General features: G+C 43.5%; 1 protein-coding gene across 1 annotated transcript; it reads right to left on the reverse strand.

The window, feature by feature from the left end:
* Positions 1 to 6184: 6184 nt before the first annotated feature.
* On the reverse strand, positions 6185 to 19654 carry tbc1d20 (TBC1 domain family, member 20). Its single transcript, XM_079510415.1, has 8 exons — positions 19148 to 19654; positions 18329 to 18523; positions 16792 to 16872; positions 16000 to 16186; positions 14747 to 14848; positions 14145 to 14286; positions 12320 to 12498; positions 6185 to 8768 (listed from the first exon to the last, which is right to left on the reverse strand). Exons 1-8 carry the CDS (start codon positions 19197 to 19199, stop codon positions 8498 to 8500), a joined length of 1209 nt encoding a protein of 402 aa, XP_079366541.1. The 5' UTR covers positions 19200 to 19654; the 3' UTR covers positions 6185 to 8497.
* Between the last annotated feature and the right edge of the window lie 2225 nt (positions 19655 to 21879).

The raw sequence follows: 21879 nt of genomic DNA on the forward strand, positions 1-21879 counted from the left end.
TCACCAACATTGCAGCTGTAGTCCAAGCTTGAATTATTCTCTTTCAATCTGCAAAGCTTGTTTTTCATAAAAATCCCCCGTAGACATGTTATGAGCTACTTTCTGTCAAGACATTCTGTGCAAGTGATTCTTTTTCTAAGTGCTGGAGTTTGGAAGCGCTCGTCGTAAGTCACTGAACGTCCCTGCATGCATCTGTTTCGCATTTGCACATAATGCAGGAGGCAGCAGCGCGACCCCTTAATACAAACGAGCGCTTCCAAACTCCAACATTTCTTCTTCTTGACAGAAAGTAGCTCATAACATGTCTACGGGGGATTTTTATGAAAAACAAGCTTTGCAGATTGAAAGAGAATAATTCAAGCTTGGACTACAGCTGCAATGTTGGTGAGTTTAACGTCGTTTAAGACAAGCAGATCGCAAACGCAAAATGATGAGTGGGGAGTCAATGGAGGGTATTGCAACTCTAGATTCATCCCATTATAAAAAAATCTAGAGTTGCAAATTGCGGCTAGGGTATCTTGGTGGTGTAGCGAATCTTGTGGACCAGGCCCATTGCAAGATGCTGTACTCTGTCGTCAACCTAGCTCCTTTCGGAACCCTACGTTAAAGTTTCTGACATTTTGATGACTTTATGTAGGGTTCCTTCTCACCGGATTCAAGCGACATGGGATGCCATCTGATTTCCCCTGACTTAGCCCTGTGCTGCGGTGTGGGTGTCACGCTGACATATTCCAAACGAAGCATATGGACGCTATAGGAGACAACGAACCATCTGACCCCCCCCGCGAACGGCTCAGAAGCCGTTAAGTATTTTTAATGTTTGTACGACCGTTTTGCCAGCTCTGAAATTCTCTCTTGTTGACATCCCATTGTACCGCCTCTCGGCATCTCGGTTGGCTAGCAGCGCCTCCCTACGCGCCTCGTAGGCGCAGCTAGCCAACCGAGATGTCAACAAGGAGGGACCGAAGAGAGAATTTCAGAGCTGGCAAAACGGTCGTACAAACATTAAAAATACTTAACGGCTTCTGAGCCGTTCGCGGGGGGGGTCAGATGGTTCGTTGTCTCCTATAGCGTTCATATGCTTCGTTTGGAATATGTCAGCGTGACACCCACACCGCAGCACAGGGCTAAGTCAGGGGAAATCAGATGGCATCCCATGTCGCTTGAGGCCGGTGAGACCGGACCCTACGTGGTAGGTCCAAAGGAGCTCAACCCGGGGGGTCCGGAGACGGGCTATCGTCAACCCTAAGCCATTCCAATTTCCAGCCTGTCAAAGTAGGCAGGTGGGTTCGGTGTGTGAGGCCAAATATAGGAGCCTGACCAGTTAATGTTACACTGTTATTATATGTCGAATTTCTCCGTTTCCACGCTCAAAGTTTAACCCTCTCTTCCACTCTGAGGTTATCTGAGGTTAGCTAGCTATACCTGCAAAAACAAAGGGTATGTGTACGAGTTTATCAAACTCGAGAAAAGAAAGACTCATCCCTTTATATTTGGATGCTTTTGTTTCCAATTGCTTACCTTTGTGTTTGTTTTTTTTAAGTTGATATTCCGCTGATCATTTAATGTATTCACCCCCAATGTCAAACGCAGAGCAAGAGCAATAGAGCATGTGTATTAGCTCACTAGCCGTGTAATGAAATACGGGAAGCGAAAGAGGACAATTCACTGCAGTCACTGTTGCCAGATTTTGTGAGAGAAATAAGCAGGCAGGTCTAGGAAAACATTCAAAACAAGCCCCCAAAAAAGTCTAGGCCAGTGGTTCCCAAAGTGGGGTCCGGGAACCCCTAGGGGTCCTTGGGGGAGTTCCAGGGGGTCCCCAGCTAAATGATAGTTAGGAACTAACTAAACAGACTAGTTTAAATATGGGTCCTCCATTTTCAATTCATCAGAACAATTAAAGACATACAAATATACACTTCTATGCAAAAAAAGAAATCATCACGGTTAGAAAAAAGGGAAAACGTGTAGTATAGCCTATAGAAATATACAGGGGGGGGACCTTTTTTACAGGGGCCAGTTTCTAATTACAGCTGCCCGTAAGTGCTCATTGATAGCGGTTTTGAAGGAGTCTAGGGATTCACACTTCTTAACGGCTGTTGGTGTTGGTAGGACGTTCCACATTTTAGTGGCATAGGAGCTAAATTAAACCCCTTGTTTGAGCCGAATCTGGGTTGCACATGGTTTGTGGAACTCCCTCTGGTGTTGTGGGTGTGGATTTCATTGACATTAAGGAAGTTTTTTGACAGGTACATGGGTATCTTAGTGGTGTAGCGAATCTTGTGGACCAGAACAAAGATGCTGAACTCTGTCGTCAACACTTAGCCATTCCAACCTATCAAAATGAACGGGGGTGAGGTGGGTTCTGGGAAGGCCAAGTAGTAGCCTAACTAGTTTGTTTTGGGATGTCTGGAGCCTTGTTTTTAGGGCCTTTGAGGTGCTGTGGTATACCATGAGGTGCATGAATAATCGAAGAAACTTTGTATGAGGGCTCCTATAGGGTTAGGGTATTTTGCTGACCAGTGAGGAGATCCAGTACAGGAATCTTATTTGGTTGATTACATTGGTAGCCATTTTATCACAGGAAAGATTTGCCTCCAGGATAGGATTTCGTCTTTTCTTGTGATAATATTGTCACCCACTTTAACTGAGAAGCCGTCTGCCTTGCTGAGAACAAAGACAATGGATTCAGTTTGTAATGATAGTCTATTATCAGCGAGCCAGGTGCAGATTCTACAGAGTTCAGTGCTCAGGGCCTTTTCAACATGCAGTTTGTTCCTGTCCGAGACCAGCAGGGCAGAGTCATACACGAACAGGAACAAATTGCAGTCACAAGCTGATGTCATGTCGTTTACATATATTAGGAACAGTAAAGGTCCTAGTATGCTTCCTTGTGGAACGCCACAGCTCACTGGGAGGGGGGGGGGGGGGGGGGGCATCTGTTCTACATACAACTTTTCGTTATGTGGAAGAAACATTCTATTTATTTTTTATATAATTATATATATATATATTTTAAGACTTCCCATATCTATTTCATCAAATCAAACAGATTGAGAAAATTTACATTTGAATTACATCATAAACTAGAAAAAGTGCCCTTCTGGGCACAGGTCTCCACCAGGAGGATAGGACTGTGTGAGATGTTTGGCAAAATGTTTAGGAGTAATATAAACATGTTTTTTTGTTTGTTTGTTTTTTTGCAACAATTTTCTTCATTTTGTTGAGGAAATGCAGAGCTAGATCACTCGGAGCATCTCTGAGGATAGAATTCTGGATGAGCAGGACATGTGCAGCATTTTGAACGAAACGGGCCACTCCTGAAAACTTTGGAAGGCAATGTTAGCCAATCAGTGTAGAATCTGAGAAATCCAACAGACTCGTCTTGATCACATGACTACAGAGATCATGTGTACCGATTTGCGTGAGATTTGGATGAAATCTGTCCGACTAACATAAGCAATGTGTTTAGCAGAAATCGGCCTCATGGTGGCGCTATAACCGGCAGATGTGGGAGGGATGCAGGGACAATGTTTTTCCATGGCCTCTAGGGAGTGCGCATACATAAGTTGTATACAGATTGATGCAGTTATAGCTAAAAACAGGAATTGGCCTGTTATAGCGCCACCATGAGGCTGATTTGGGGGAAAAAATAGTGGCATGTCGTCCTCGGCCTAGTGGAAATGTGCGTGTATAATTTCACGGAAATTGCACACTGTGTTTGTGATTTGTGGCATTTTTAGCCAATCAGGATGGAAGATGGGAAATGGTGCAGATCCGTGTTGATCACATGACTATGGAGATATTGTATACCGAATTGTGTGAAATGTGTACGAGTAATCTACAGAAATGTGTTTTGCCTAAATCGGCCTCATGATGGCGCTATAAAAGGCTGTTGAAGAATATTTGGGGCAGAGGTTCGTCATTGGCATCCAGGGAGTGTGTGTGCAAAGTTTGGCATGGATCGGGCCAACGGTGGCGGAGATTAGCTGGTAACGGACGGACGGAAGGAAGGACACACACGGACGGAGTGCAAAACATACTCTCTCCCCATGCCTTCGGCCTGGTGGAGACAATAAATACTAACCCTATACCTAACTTCAACCCTAAAATCGCTAAACCTAACATCAAACCCCTGTTCTAAGCGCGGGTCTTGGCCGAGCATCTCTGAGACTCCGACACATGCTGATACATTAGACCGTTTCCGTATTGCGCTTTAGACCGGATCTGCAACCAGCAACGTGAACCGATTCCATGGTCTAGTGGCTAGGGGTATTCAATTAGATTAGGCCGGGGGCCACAAGTTCCCACAACTGTTGAATAATTGTGTGTGGGGGGCCGAAAATGTGTGGGTTCTCAAAATGCAAGTCTCAAACACAAAGGTTTATGTATATTTCTGCACAGTAATGAGCAGGATAATATATGTCTATACAGGTATATGCTATACCTTTATGATTTATTTGACAGTGAGCACCAGCTCCCTGTCAAATAGTATGGTATGGTCTATTACCTGGTAATGGTAATAGTAATAGTATGGTATGGTCTATTACCTGGTAATGGTAATAGTATGGTATTTGAAATTCAACTCCCACGGGAGTTGAATTTCAAACATGTTGCAATTCACAAAGCTTCACATTCACTTTTATCCCAGTTCTGAAATAACAGTTTCTAGTTTCTTAAGAGGGCTTGTTCTGTTTTTTTCTGATATTATGACAATATGAGTATGACATATGAATATGAGTATATGACATGAGTATATGTAATGAGTATGACATATGAATATGAGTTATGACAATATGAGTATATGTAATGAGTATGACATATGAATATGAGTTATGACAATATGAGTGACAAGAAACAGGGAGAGACACAGCAAAGGTGTCAGGCGGTGTTAGAGTGTACAGTCGTACGTAACACAGTATATATGCGATATAGGCCAGCCGGCCAGGGGGTGGCTGGGCAACTTTGAAGCTGGAGAGGGTCACTATATTTCCACACTCACTCCAGAGGGCCACTATATTTCCACACTCACTCCAGAGGGCCACTATATTTCCACACTCACTCCAGAGGGCCACTCACTCCAGAGGGCCACTATATTTCCACACTCACTCCAGAGGGCCACTATATTTCCACACTCACTCCAGAGGGCCACTATATTTCCACACTCACTCCAGAGGGCCACTATATTTCCACACTCACTCCAGAGGGCCACTATATTTCCACACTCACTCCAGAGGGCCACATTGCATATATTTATTGTCGTGGCAAAAATAGTGCGACGCGTTTTGACCTTGTAGATCGGCTATTTTTTGCTATATTTGAATTGATATCATGAATATTTTTTTCTATTTTTGAATTGTAATCTTGAAAACTAGCCTTTTTATTTAATTTAAAATGCATTTAGTTATAGTTGTTAACTTGAAACATAAACATGAAAAAAGACTAACATTTTAATACTAGTCATTAAGCTACATATTTCTGTACATAGAAAAGTAATTAAAGCGGGTCATGTTTGCATGTTTGGAATTATAACAGCTGAAATCAATAATATATCAGTTTTCCGATATTAGCCTGTGGGCCACATTAAGTGAAGGTGGGGGCCGCATGAGGACCCCGGGCCGCCAGTTGCCCATGTATGATACGAGCGGCCCGGAAAATAATTTCCCATACATTTTTCCCCAGAGACGTTTCCAAAAAGTATTTATTTAAATATCTGTAAGCCTCGGACAAAACCAACTCGGATCATGACAAATCATGAAAACAAACAATATTTAACAACAAAAAAGTGTTGGTACTCTGCCCTTTTTTTCTTCCAATTATTTGTTCGGCCCAGAAAATTGTGTTTGTTGTCATGATTTGTCACCATCCGAGTTGGCTTTGTCTGAGGCTTACAGGTTTTTAAATAAATACTTTTTGAAACGTCTATGGGAAAAATGCATTGGGAAATTCTATTCTGGGTCGGCTCTATAGGCCACCGGTGCCCCTAGACATCATTCTGGGTCGGCTCTATAGGCAATCGGTGCCCCTAGACATCGTTTCTTCTGGGTCGGCTCTATAGGCAATCGGTGCCCCTAGACATCGTTTCTTCTGGGTCGGCTCTATAGGCCATCGGTGCCCCTAGACATCGTTTCTTGTGGGACACGATGTTGTGTTCCCGTGCTACTGGTAAAATCAGACTGCATAGTGTAAAAGCACGTGTTCAGTTTAATTTATTTGCATTCTCTTATACAACTTTACATTAGTACAACAGCTTCTTGGAAACACAAAAAAAATAACGGAAAAGGCAAAATAATGATTTAGTGCAATGAAAATAACAGACAACCACCGAGTGCAGGTATACTGTATAATGTCAATATAACACTGCTATACGATTGTACTCTCAGGCACATCATAGCGTTCTACACTAAGTTGCAAGTCGCACCGATTTCCATGAATAACTAGATCTCACAGAACCTGGCTAAGCGCTTTTAGCACGAATACCACTATATTATGATATGTAAATGAGGTATTCAACTCTTCAAACAATGACGTAGCAAACAATTCATTTCAAGATCTTTCAGAATTTCAGTGAGCAACCCCACAATGATATAACAGGTGATTATGATTGAGTGAATTCCTCTGTGTGGATCAGATAAAAGCCCTGTTAAGCGAGCTCTATGTACATCAGCCATGTTGGAAAGAAATTGAGCCTCTTCTTTACTTCCTTCACAGGTGTTACCAATGATTATAATAACGTACAGACCCCACTGTGAGACCCACTTGTGTAGCAGTCTTTCCAGTGAGCCAACATGCACAGTAGCACCACCCTGACTCTTGTTTGACCAGAATGGAACATGGCCTTAATTAGTAAGTAACACAAGGAAATAAGGAAGAGTCACAATGTATTTCCAATATGGCTGATGTCTGCGCATATGAGCCTATTGCACACATCTGAGTAAGAACTGCTCCACAAAACAGTAATTCTTTCTAGAAGAATAAGCCAGGTGAACATGTTTTCCAGACCTTGAGCAGAATGCCAGAAACATGTGAATTAGAAAAGCTTTAAAATCAACCAGTTTTCAGTTTTACTTAAACATCATCTAATCATTTCTAATTAATATTACCTTTAAACTAAGCTTGGAAATAGACTCCCAGACATGAGTGTGACTGCGAAACAGTAATTTCCTTATTATTTTTAATGTTTATTTTTGCAAGTCTGCCACCCTCACAACAGCCTGCAGAAAGTATTGCGAGCGTGGCAGATTTTTCAAAAGAATAAAAATAAACATTCAATTCAATTACAACTTGACCCTGATCCTGATGGTTCTCTGTGAGCAGGGCCAACATCAACGCTACGTCGAGCAACAGTTACCGCAGTGAGGCCAAGAGACTCGGGGCACATTTTCCAAGGCAGTGCTGCTGGAACAAACGCTTGGAAATAATAGTTTCCACGGTCAATTTATGATGAATGCATGCGTTGTTCTCCATTTCATAACCGGAATCCTCACACTGCATTTTTCGGAGTCTACACAACATGTGACAGACCTGTAAGGCCTATACATTATAAAAGCTTTAAAAGGTAAATGTGACTTTACAAGCTAAGTGTGTGAGAATTATACAGTAGAGATAATATTAAACCAAGGCCTATACAATGAACTATGACTGTGTGTGGACGCACAATGGGTAGGCAAGATGAGCAACAGTGTTAATGTTCAATGTGGACAATGTCCCAAAGAATGTAATTTGGTTATCATGGGATAAACATACTAATAAACTAAATAACCCATCAACACAGCCTCTGTGTGTCATGACTGTACTTACTGTACTGTACTAACATTACCTATATAAAATTATGAAATGATTCTGACCTGGCCTGGCTTAAATTAAACTTCAGGCAGAGTGTCAGGCTACATCTGAACACGATACAGAGAGGACTCAGAGGACCCTGGCCTCCATTTGGTCTCAGTCTAAAGTATCAAAGAGAAAACAAACTGGTTTAGGATTAGGAACACGCGTGTGCGCACTTGGCCACTCACTCACTACTCATACTGTACATACATACACACACACACTTTCATGTCATTGGCAGCAGTTTCAAGTTAAGTGCAACCACCAATAAGCTTTCACCTTAACAGCCTAAATCTCTGTGAGCTTTACCATTTATTAATTCACCATCAGAGAAATCTATTTACAAATATAAATTATCTTTGACCATTTTTTTAATGAATAGCAGTTGCATTCCTCAGAAATGTACTTGACTATTTAAAGAGGGATGGATTCTTCCCTCTGGTGGGAGAGGCGAGACTCCAGTCATAACAAGGGCACTAAGTAGGGACCTTGTAGGTATCCGAGGAAGGATCCATAGACACATCCAGATAGCGTTGGGGGGGGACAAGGTTCCCGTAAGTGTGCCTGGCCCGCTCCAGAGCAGCTGTATTGACCCGCCGAGGTACAGACTCTTCTTCAGGGTCTGGGGTCCCCGCTAAGTAAGGAGTGTTAAGAGAAGAGGGAACTCCGATCAGGGAGTAAACATGTCCAGTTTGGGGGCCCATTCCAGCGCCGTGTTGACCACGGCGATAGCCGCCGCCCCCAACGCCACCGTTATACCCATGATGGCCAGTCGGACGAAGCGCCTGGCCGCCGAGGGCTGGGCCACCGCCACGATGGGCCCCGCCTTCCCTGAGTGTTCCTGCGCGGCCTGTTTCTGCCGCCGGCGTCGACGCAGCACCGAGTCGGGGTGCTGCTGCGTGGAGGCCAGGTCAAAGTCCTTAAAGGTGGAGGCCGCCGTGCTGACCGGTGGGCAGACAGGAGGGGAAGAGAGAGAGAGAGAGAAATATAGTTAGGGAAATGTGGCAAATCTGCCCAAAAAATATGCTTATTCGGCCATAGCGACTTGCCCAAATGTGCGCAAATGTCCTCTCATCATGGCCGAATGAGTGTTTTTCGTGCAAAACTAATGCTTGCAATGAATCATGAGAAACCCCAATTTTGACACGACACATGCTACTTAAAGCATAATTAGGTTGTTAATAGTACCCCAACTTTCAGCACCTGTCACAAAGTTTCCCAAGGGAGTTGGCTTGGAACAAATCGAGAGGTGACAGTAGACACCTTAATGAACACGTTTGTGAAGGAAGCTGGTGGTAAGCATTTTTAGTTTGTGCAGATTTGCCACACATTTCACTAACTTTCCCTAGGGCAGGCAGACAGAGACAGACAGACAGACAGACAGACAGACAGACAGACAGACAGACAGACAGACAGACAGACAGACAGACAGATGAGTTAACATTGAATCACCGAAGGAGGGCGCGGTGGAGGGTAATGGTGTTGTGTGGTTATATGGTTGCTTCAGCTTCGGGTCAAAATATTTTAATACATTAAGACCGGAGACCAGATTCTACAAAATGTCTTCCAAATCCCGACAGTTTTCTGAAAAAAAACGTATCAGTGGTGCACTGGTGCTCAAACATTTTTATGTCAAGGACCCACAGAATTATCGGATTTGGCCGCGAACCCCCACCTGAATATATGTTGTTCCAGGACCCCCCCCCCCCCCCCCCCACACCCCCCTAGAAGCAAATATTTGAGTTAAAATGTTCACTGTGAAAGAATATACATTCAAAGATTTGCACACTTTTTCACGATTTGTCAAAAGTAGCAGATCGACTACAAGCTCGTCGTAGCGCGGCACTCGGTGCGGTGCTACGAGCTTGTAGATCTGCTCCTTTTCAACAGTGAATTCAAAATAATGGTTAAAAGCGGCCTGGGCCATGGCTCAGTGGTCCAGGCATCTTGGCTGGTAATCCAGTCTGGCAGTGTGCCGCGGGTTCGACTCCCGATCCCGACAGCCTTTACTGCATGTCATCCCCCCATCTCTCTCCCCATTTCCTGTCAGCCTACTGTCTGTCCCTCTATAATATATATATATATATATATATATATATATATATATATATATATATATAAAATAAAGGTGAAAGCCACAAAAAAAGCTATAAGGGGACCTGGCCTCAGGTCTAAATAGGTTAAGACATGTTTGCCTAGTTAGAATGAGCTCGAGGGGAGTGACGCACACTAATCAGGTGTCTGCTTTTTGTGGAGGAGCAGATTAAAAGCGGGCCACTCGTCTCGTACACTGGCTCAGATTGTTAGAAGCCGTTGACAACCGCCGGAGAACATGATGTTCCCTTCACTGTTGCCAGTTTGTAAGGCGTCCTTTTGTTGCTCTGCGCCCACTCGACTACCAAGAAGACCTACAGTAGCTCTCAGGAACAAATAATAGTGCTACAACACTGGTGTTGCTGGGGTGCAATTTTACCGTGAAGATGCAGTAGAGGTCTGTAACCACAGAATGGCACCACATACCTGTACCATGAAGCTATAATATAATCTAGAGAACGGATTGAGGAGTCCCCCCCCGCTATTCACTTCAATGGAAGTTGCTCAGTGTGAGTGGCGTTTTGAAGCCACGACGAAACGACAAAGTCTTCCGGGTAGTCCTTCCCTCGAGCGTTGATATGATTGGTTGACTCCTATCATAGTACCCCTCAAGCGTTGATATGATTGGTTGACTCCTATCATAGTACCCCTCGAGCGTTGATATGATTGGTTGACTCCCATCATAGTACCCCTCGAGCGTCGATATGATTGGTTGACCCCCATCATAGTACCCCTAGAGCGTCGATATGATTGGTCGGCTCCTATCATAGTACCCGTCACGCTGTTCTTGTGGAACCTCTACGTCACGATTCAATCATAAATGTAACCTGGGCCTGCAGTACCACTTTTGACCAGTAGGGGATGGCGGCTTCAACCTTGCCCAGCCATTCTGCAGGCTTGACCTGCACACACACACACACACACACACCACTGGTAGAAATGGGGTGACATGTTTACGTAGCCCAAGCTAATTAGTTAGAAATGCACACAATAAAGGGACAATTTCTTTGAGTCATTTCAGCCAGTTTCAATGTCCTTAAAATCTGCGATTGATCATGTGAGGATATCCTGCAGTCTTGCACCAGTTCAACAACTCTTTCAATAAAAGCATTCATCTGGAGTTACATTACAGCCATGGAGTTATGTAATGTTTCTGTTGCCACAACAACAATGTGGTGGCTGTACAGGCAAAGCGTTGAATGACCCAAATGAATGAGACCCTGTTTTGCAATCATGATGCAACAAACCATTTGGTCCGATTGCAGAGTAAAGGGGGGAGGTCGGAAAACAAAACAAAAAGATTAAAGGCAAAGTTCTTCCTGGAGGTCTGCAAGGAAGCTTTGAGAAGGAAAGGATATGGTCACGTGACTGGGCTGCGCCATGACACTTTCATGGACACTTTCATGGGAGCCAAACTCACCGGAATTTCAATGAATACATGGCAGTGAATGGAGCCGGCTGGACCAGCTCATAACAAACATTATTTATGAACAATTGAGACCTTTGTCATATAATCAGTTCAGACATAACACAGGTTGTTTTCTAATCACTTACTTAGTATATAATTTTATCTGAGGATCTAAACAGCAGCAGGTATCGTTTCTGGCTCCGAGGTATCGCAAGATTTGGCTGCCATACAGGAAACGGTGGGAAGTATCGCAATACTTGGTACGTTCAGAAAGGTACTTTGTGCTCTTTAGATACCATACCTTTATAAAAATTACACAGTGTACACATCGAATAGCAACACAGCAGACAATAATGTGTTATGTCTTCTGTTATTGTCCAGAAGTGATTACTTTACAAAAGGTCTCAGTCATTCATAAATAATGTTTGTTCATGAGCTGGTCACTGAGCTCTCATTGACTCCAGTGCATTCTGCCAAACTTCCGGGTAGTTTGGCTCCCATGAAATGAAAGCGTCCATGAAAGTGTCATGGCGTCATGGAGCCCAGTCACGTGACCATTGCCTTTCCTTCTCAAAGCTTCCTTGGAGGTCTGCACGCTGGGTTACAAAATTGTGGGATAAAAATTATTTAAAAAAAAAGAAAAACCTTTTTGTCCGTGCACCTACCAAACGCTAAGTCTCGTTGTATTTGGCCGAAAATGATACATTTTTGAATATGATTGATTATGGCAAATAATCCCAGGATGTCACTGCACTGAGAGACATGCAGCTGTACTCCTGCAGCTTCTCTATACATCTCCTCACAACAGTGGTTTACCGGATTTTGCCATTTGTGTGAAATAACACCATAAAACCCTTTTAATGTCACGCACCCCCTATAGAGGGTGTTTGCGCACCACAAGGGGTGCACGCACCACAGTTTGGGGAACCCCTGCATCAACTGAACTTTGAATGATGAAAGTTATTCGCGGGGGGGAAAGGCCATTACTACCTCTCCTGTGTGGCAGCCTCCCTGGCCAGTTCAGAAGGAGGGAACTGGACGAAGAGGTCTCCTGCGCGGCTGATGAGCGTCTCGTACGGAAGGTCCTGAGGGATCTGGGAGAGCAGGTGGTGGACCATGGCCATGTCGCATTCACACTCCAGCACCTCCTCCTCTCTGTACAGCACGATCTGGAACGCGAACGCGCGCACACACACACACACACACACACACACACACACACACACACACACACACACACACACACACACACACACACACACACACACACACACACACACACACACACACACACACACACACACACACAGTTTAACCCATTTAGACCTGAGAACACATTCTACAAATCTACAAATTCTATAAATCCTGACAGTTTTCTGAAAAACCCATGTTTCTATCATGTCAAGGAGCCCCAAAAATATATATAATTGGCTGCCGACCCCCATCTGCAAATATGTTGTTCCAGGGACCCCCCAGAAACAAAGATTTTAGTTAAAAACGTTTGAATAATATATATTCAAAAATTTGTGCCGCATTTTCACGATTTATCAAAAATAGCAGACCAACAAGCTCAAGCTATGAGCTTGTAGATCTGCTATTTTTCAATAGCTAAAGTAGAACATAATTCTTAAAACACCAAAAGGGGTTCCCGCCCAGAATGGGTTAAAAATCTTTTAAATTAGTAAGAACGGTCAAATATAAATGCAACGTTCTCTGCTCCAAGGGCACCTCCTCCTCAATACAAAAACAATAAAATAACAGCCACTAGGTGGAGACATTGGTTGACAGGAGGAGAGGGCATCAAACATGGACACACAGACAGAGAGTTAATCTTACAGGGATATGGGAATATTCTGTACGTATAAATGTAGGGAATCTCTGTACGCACACATGTACGTCTGTAATCTACGTATCTGGAAAAAAAACACTCGACTGTCCAACTTCAAATTCTCCACACACATCGCAAGACGACACGGCGGAGTGCAGTGCCCGGCCTCGAGTCGGTCGGATAGGCGGTTGTCCAGAACCGACCAGAAAAAGGCTCTGGCCCAAATGAGCCAATTGATTAATGCCATGGCAACCCCAGCATGAGCTTGATTTGGCTAATTCCTCACACCTGTTGAATTCCCCACACCTGCCATTCGATGACTTATTCAGTCTATTTTCCACAATGAGTTTGCACTCTTCGGACATTCTCCAGACGCTTACCACCACTGCACAAGGACTCTCCAGAAGTCTACAGCCGTACAGACGGTTACCGACAATGGACGTTAACAGGTTATTGCATAACAGGTTGGGGCATGCATTCCCTTATTTGCATCGTTCCTGAGTAGACCGCGGTGCCCAACGGTCTAGGCATTTTTAATTCAAGAGCCCGAGGAAAGCTGTATCAAAATCTAATCCTCCAGTCTTGAAAGTGGACAATTACCGCATTCAGGACGGGAACCCCTTTTGGTGTTTTAAGCATTATGTCATACTTTAGCTATTGAAAAAATAGCAGATCTACAAGCTCATGGCACGGCACTCTGTGCCACACCATGAGCTTGTAGATCTGCTATTTTTGAAAAATCGTGAAAATGTGGCGCAAATCTTTGAATATATATATTCATTCAGAGCGAACGTTTTTAACTCAAATATTTGCTTCTGGGATGTCCCTGGCTGGAACAACTACATATTTTCAGATGGGGGGTCCGCAGCCAATTACAGATTATTCTGGGGGTCCTTGACATGAAAAAGGTTGAGCACCGCTGACATAGAAGCATAGGTTCATCATAAAACTGAGAGAAAGCAGTAGGATCATGGAAGAATAACTCACCACAGCAGCGAAGTAGATGGGCATCAGTGGGTGGCAGGCGAGGAAGAAGTCGTACAACCGCACCACGTGTCGGAAATCTGACAGAACGTGGCCGAACCACGTGATCAACCAGCTCAGGGCAAATATAGTGCCCACCTCTGCCCTGCAAAACAGGCCACAGGTCACATGGCCAGTACTCAGCCATTTAAAACATCACTGACAATATATATAGATAGAGGTTCTCTGCCTTTTTGTTGAGATTAATCGCATAAACACTGGTGTCCGTAGTTTGAGAGGAAGACTTCAGATTTTCTTTTGTTGCCATTCATTTTGTGGTATGACAAAGTTTATACTGTTGTAGGCCTTACAGTTCAGCAAGGGGATAACACTTTTTTTTTGGTGGGTAGATGTTGTTGAGCTGGTCATTTTTGAAAGTATCTCTCAAGTCCAAAAAAGTGTGGGCACTCCTGCTGTAGGGGTGGTTTTTGATATCCACAATTAGGTTTCCACCTGAAAGTGACGATATCAAAGTCCTGAGAATACAGTGCTACAAACTGTTCTGCTCTAAAAGGTCCAGAACATAAACACATGCCTGTTGAAAGAGGCAGCGGAGAGACACTTACTGCTGCATGAAGTCGTGCACCTCCGGGTTCACCCTCTCTATGATGGGCATCAGATAGTTGAGGATGTGTTTAGTGTTGTCCATGGTGGGGTCCATGAAGTCCCTGGCAGAGACAGAACAAAGTGTTTAGTGTTGTCCATGAAGTCCCTGGCAGAGACAGAACAAAGTGTTTAGTGTTGTCCATGGTGGGGTCCATGAAGTCCCTGGCAGAGACAGAACAAAGTGTTTAGTGTTGTCCATGGTGGGGTCCATGAAGTCCCTGGCAGAGACAGAACAAAGTGTTTAGTGTTGTCCATGAAGTCCCTGGCAGAGACAGAACAAAGTGTTTAGTGTTGTCCATGGTGGGGTCCATGAAGTCCCTGGCAGAGACAGAACAAAGTGTTTAGTGTTGTCCATGGTGGGGTCCATGAAGTCCCTGGCAGAGACAGAACAAAGTGTTTAGTGTTGTCCATGGTGGGGTCCATGAAGTCCCTGGCAGAGACAGAACAAAGTGTTTAGTGTTGTCCATGGTGGGGTCCATGAAGTCCCTGGCAGAGACAGAACAAAGTGTTTAGTGTTGTCCATGGTGGGGTCCATGAAGTCCCTGGCAGAGACAGAACAAAGTGTTTAGTGTTGTCCATGGTGGGGTCCATGAAGTCCCTGGCAGAGACAGAACAAAGTGTTTAGTGTTGTCCATGGTGGGGTCCATGAAGTCCCTGGCAGAGACAGAACAAAGTGTTTAGTGTTGTCCATGGTGGGGTCCATGAAGTCCCTGGCAGAGACAGAACACAGTCAACAAAGTCACGGGGTAGGAAAAACAATGTGGTCAGAAAACAAACGGCATTGCGAGCTTGTAGCCATTTTTGCTTTTTTTACTTTTTTACTTTTTACATGTATTTTATTTTTAACCACTCAATATGTATTGAGCGATGGAAATTTGGATCCTCTCTTCATAATGTAAATAGTATCCCAAGCGGCACACTGTACTACTTATTTCGGTGGAAATAAGCGAATTAGCACTAAAACCCAACCCCCATTGAAGGCTTGTTATGGTAGGGGAAATAGCCAATAATGTTTTTTTGCACAAAATAACAACTGGACCTCTTTGGTGGGGACGTAACAACGACAAATAAAGGTAAGAAAGCCTTCTCGTCTGAAATTCGCCTTTAACAATATGGCCAAATTAGAGAGGCCAGGCGGGACGTTTTTAAACTTACTTACTGTTATTTCATTAACATGCTTTGCATGCCTGTGTCTAAAAGGTCAACAGGGTACCTGAGATGATGCGTGGACAGTTTCTCCACCAGGGCGGTGGCCAGGCGCTCTCCCAGCACCAGCAGAAAGGTGACTACGATGTCGTGGTATCCCTGGTAGTAGTAGAGCTGGGGATTCCGTGACAGAACTCTGAGGATGATGTCGGTCAGCTCCTCTTGAAGACCTTCCCTCTGCTCGTCTGGCATACCTGGCCACGTCAACCATTCATTCTTTAATCCAGCGGTTCCCAAACTATTTGGGCCGTGCACCCCGCTACCTCCCGAACTAGCTGACGCACCCCCCCACATGGAAATGAATGAACATATATATTAATTTTTTATATGTGCAACATATGTGACATTATCATTCGAAATTGGCTGCATATGTCGCATAAGCTAATAAAGCTATATAGACATATTTCCTATATCCACATATGTGCATATATCCACATGCACCATTCAACGTATGTACTGAAAATATTTTTTTGATTATTTGACCTGTTTCTATCCTAGTTTTCTATTTTTCTTTTCTCTCCTGCTCTTACTTTATTTCTATCCTCTCCCTTCTCAAAAAAAAAGGAAAAAAAAGTGTGCATGGAAAAGTATTTTCTTTTTGCCATGCATGGTGCACCCTAGAATTAACACTCAGCCTCAAAACCAGTGACCTTAACTGCACACACATCCCCCAGTCCCATTCAGAGACAGTACTGACATCAGTGACATAAATTAAGAACTGGAGCAGGACATCTCTGTTCAAACCGTTACCCCTGCAACCAAATTAAGCAGTTGAAGATAAATGGATGGATGGACTCACCAGGTGGGAACCTTCGTAGCGATCGTTGGACATCCAGCAGCACCTGGTTGTAATCCTTATTGTTTTCTCGCTCGACTTTGTCTAAAAAGTAAATCACACCATCAGTACAACCATTATACTTGGTCGCTCAGGTGTGGCAGTGGTAAAGTCCCCACCCACCACCACGTTAGGTTGTGGGTTCGAATCCATCGTGGTGCATTCGGCTTTGTCGAGCGTCTGTGCGAACACAAACACAATTGGCCCGTGCTCGGTCCCCCCTTCGGTGGAGGGAAGCCGGGGCGGGGAGGGTGATATTTGTCACTGCATGTATTCCTACGGGCTGGGCGGGCAGCACCTGTCACTGTGCAGGGAGCGTTCGTCGGGAGGAGTAGTACAAAGGCTCTATGTCCTCCTGGTGGGTGCTCCTCACTTGCAGGTGAGTCAGTAGGATATACAACACAGAAATGTGTGTGGAGGTGGAATTCATTGGGGTAAAACAGGGGGTAAAAAAAACAAAAATATTGGATACTTTTCACGACAGTGTCCAGTACCAAAAATAGACGATGTACAAGCTCGTAGATGGCATACGGTATATGTTTAACATGTGACACCGTAAAATAAATAAATAAATAACATTTCCTACTGTAATAACTTAAGCCAGTACTAAGTGAGGAAACGTCTTCAAAAATGAGACACAGCCTTTCTATGTATTCATTCACTGCCTGTTTGTCCTCGTGTGCTGTCGGTAGTCTTATATAAGTGTTAACTGTCCTTTGTTAGGTTGTCGGTTACTACACTATATGTGCCAACTGCCAAGGCAGACTCTTTCCTGGTATACATACCTCATACCAGACAAGCGTGTGTTTGTTTGTGTTTGTGATTTTGATTGAGGTGTGTGGGAGTATTTGTGTTGTCCATTATGGTGATCACACCAAGAAGTGTTGCTACAGAAGCAGTCAGTATTTCACATTATGCCTAGGCAGACTGTGAGTGCCTGGGGACTGGGAGTGGTGGATGAGCTTTTATGTCAAACAGAAGGTACTGTAATATGCATACATTAAGTATATACAGTGTATACACACAGGAACTGGAAAAGTTCTAAAAGCTGCACCCACTACTACATTAACGGTCATAGTTAGAACACAGTCACACACACACACACACACACACACACACACACACACACACACACACACACACACACACACACACACACACACACACACACACACACACACACACACACACACACACACACACACACACACACACACACACACACACACACACACACACACACACACACACTTGCTGCGACAAGAAAGGTGGAGAGATATAACAACATTTCTCTGCCAGAACTTTCAAATAGATATGAAACTAGATTACAAGTGTTGTTGACCTCAAGTTGGGTGATACGCGGCAACACCACAAATTAGAATGCCAACACTATACAACTTTTTCCATCAAGGTGCAGTAAGTAACCTACAGTATGTGCGTGTAGTTGTGGTCCCAAGGGTTTATAACATCGCTGTACTGTGGGTGCAGGGCGGTGCTGTACCTGGTTCCTGTTCCAAAATGTTTGGGGGCACATTGAGGAGCCTTGGCCAGACCTGACAGCGGATCTCATCGCTCAGCAGTCCTCCCTCACTGATCGCCATCCTCCTCAGCGCTGCAACGTCCACGGGACACACGTTCAGGGCGTGGGTGATGTCTGCAACTTTCCTCTTCCGCCTCGAGTCCCAGTCCGACACGCCTATAGGGAGACATCACAACATGGGACACAATAATTATTACACCCTTATATTCACAAATGTTACATCTAATTCTGGTAATAACAGCCAACGAGTTAACCCATTTTGGACGGGAACCCCTTTTGGTGTTTTAAGCAATATGTTATACTTTAGCTATTGGAAAAATAGCAGATCTATGAGCTTGTAGGTCTGCTATTTTTGAAAAATCGTGAAAATGTGGCGCTAATCTTGAATATAGATTATTTAAAAAAAAAAAAAAATCTGGGGGGTCCCTGGAACAACATATTTTCAGATGGGGGTCGGTGGCAATTTATAATTTTTGGGGTCCTTGACATGAAATAGTTTGAGCACCACTGACTAGAAACTGACTAGAAAGTTTTTCAGAAAACTGTCAGGATTTAGAAGACATTTGTAAAATCTGGTGTCATGTCGAAATGGATGAATAAACATCTGGCGTTATGACAGTTATGCTGGATGGAAGTCAAGGTAGCCTAAGATAAAGATGGAAACTCTCGATGTACTAAGACAAGTCAAGGCTCTGCTTTTCAAGTCTTCAGACTCTGGAGATGCAAAAACACTTAATGCCACGAATCCCATCATGATGACCAGCCAGCTGTCAAACTTACCCTGTTTTCCATTCAGCGGTGACTTGGCACCCACGCTTCTGGATTTCTTCATGTTTTTATAGTCCCACTCCTCCAGCAGTTCGCTATCTGACCCTAGCTGACCGTTAGCTGCAAGCAATTGCCATCCTTCTTTATTTTGGCTAATGTTTTGATTTAGCCTGTTTTTAGTGAAAGTAATAGGCGACTATAGGCGACCTAGAATACAACCAGGCCACCTTCCTCACGTAGACACACCACACGGCCTGGTTGTAACGTCAGTACATGGGAGGGATCCTTAGCTAACTATAGCAGAGCCAGCTAGCTACAATCTATAACGTTATTGCTCGCTTCCTTCCGAAACCGAATATGTAATTCAAGTGTCATGGCGACACGTTGGCCCGATTTAAGCTAATGGTTCACAACATACAAGCTTTTCACGATCCGATGCGTAGATTGGCTAAACTGGCTACATGTTTACATGTTGAAATGCCTGCCTGTCAGTGTCTTCATTAGCGCACCAGCCGTGTTGCCAGATGCCGTGAGAGAAATAAGCAACCTAACCGGGTGTTATGGGTTATGAGTGTATGGGATATTCAAATGGCGGCCCGCGGAGCGCCCCCTAGTGGCCCTTGGAACAAAACAAAAAAGAGAGCTGCTAATGAAAGTTACAGGTATGGTGGTGTGTGCGATATGAAGTGTGAGATGATCATAATGACAGTAATCCTTATATATATTCAAGGGCTTTTGGAGAGAAATGAGACAGACACCAGTCACTATACTGCTGGTGTGTGTGTGTGTGTGTGTGTGTGTGTGTGTGTGTGTGTGTGTGTGTGTGTGTGTGTGTGTGTGTGTGAGACAACATTGTGTGTGTGTGTGTGTGTGTATGCACTGTCAAATAGGTCTACATCTATGTTTAGGTAGCATATACTTGTATATCACCCTGTGCTCATATACTGTGCACAAATGTATTACATAAATCTTTGTGTTTGAACACAAAATGCATTTCGTGCGCACGTTTCTGCTATTTTCAGAGTATAATTTAAGCGCCCTTGTTGCCGAAAGGTTACCGTTGCCCCTAAAAAATCTGAGATTTAGTTCCCAGATTTTCATAGGTTTCTCTTACTAAGGGCCGATACATCTGAGAAAACCACTATAGATAAGCCTCATAAGTAAGAAAACAATATCAATGTGTATTCACTGTATTTCCCCTTATTTATTTGTTTAATACAATACAAAATATATGCTACGTAAGCAAAGATGTAGTTGGAGTCATTTCGTTTCTCAAAGATTTATCCTTCACAGACATAACATCAACAGTAATAATATTAGAATTTTGTTGCAAAAAACAACAACTTTACATCGTAAACAAAAACATATATAGATTTTGAGATTTGATTTTAGTTTGATTTTAGATGTCCAGAGGTTTCATTTTAAGCGAGTTCAGTTGGGACTGAAATGAAAGTCACATAGCACTATATTGGACAGGAATGCCGAAAGTAATCAGTGGCAACAATTATCATTAAGTAGTTCCATTAAAGCAATAACGAGCATTCCTAAAATGCTGCAATTACATTAAAACATCATTAAATCATCAAACTGATCATCATCGGAGTCGTTCAGTTACAATATGAACACTTGGCTTTGTGAACTGAAGACCATTACGGTTTTTCCTTATCCTGTCTTACGGAAAGCGTATCTGTAGCATAGACTGTAGGCTCGCATATAATAACGACATGGTATTTGTGACTTCATGTAGCTTGTAGCCACTCTATGATAACATGTCAGTCATCTATGACGTGTCTATGACATATGAGTGAGTATTATATTTGGTCAAGGTTTCAGCTTCATCCAAATGCCATTGGCTTCCATTGTACAATTAAAGTTAAGATGATAATACAAAGAATAATGTTGCTGAGCGAACAATGCCATTGGCTTCCAAGATTAACCCAGACAGACAGACAGATGATGGTGGTGCCTATTTAATATAGGCTTATTAGGATTATTAGTTATTAACCCACAATGCATATAATTATTATTGTCCTGTATATTGTTATATTGTCCTGTTATCAGACTTTTCCTTTGTTTCTTCAGTATTCGTAAAGTTATATTTAACTGCAAATGTTTGTACGTTGTACTTAAGTCTGTACTTCATGGTTCTTTTGGAAGTAGTGATTGATATTTCTTCCAGTTTTTCATCTGTTTGGGACCCATTGCCTCCCTGCTTGGCACTCAGCATCAAGGGATGGATTGGGAGGTATAAGTCCCTGCAGCATACTAGCGTCATGTCCAAGGAGTGTACTTGTACATCAACTCACGCTACAGAAACAGGAGATAGGCTCCTGCCCTATGGGCCTCATGGCTACAGAAACAGGAGATAGGCTCCTGCCCCTGCTATGGGCCTCATGGCTACAAAAACAGGAGATAGGCTCCTGCCCCTGCTATGGGCCTCATGGCTTGGGCAAGGCTTACTTACTTTACTACTTCTTACTTATTGTGTTACCTGCACTAGAGAAAATATATCATCAAATATGTCATGCAAGTCTGCGTGAACATGACACAGGTGTGAACTCATACTGTAGCACCCATCGCACGAGTGAAGAAATGAATATGAATCTCACTTTCCACCCGTTATATTTGTTCATTGTATGTACAGTACTTGTCATATTGTAATTCTATGAGCGATGTACAGTATACAGATGGCAAATGTGCTGAGTTAGGATATTGAAAGGCACAAATATGTTGTATTCTGTCAA

The sequence above is a fragment of the Electrona antarctica genome (assembly GCF_951216825.1).
Source record: "Electrona antarctica genome assembly, chromosome: 9".
NCBI lineage: Eukaryota > Metazoa > Chordata > Actinopteri > Myctophiformes > Myctophidae > Electrona > Electrona antarctica.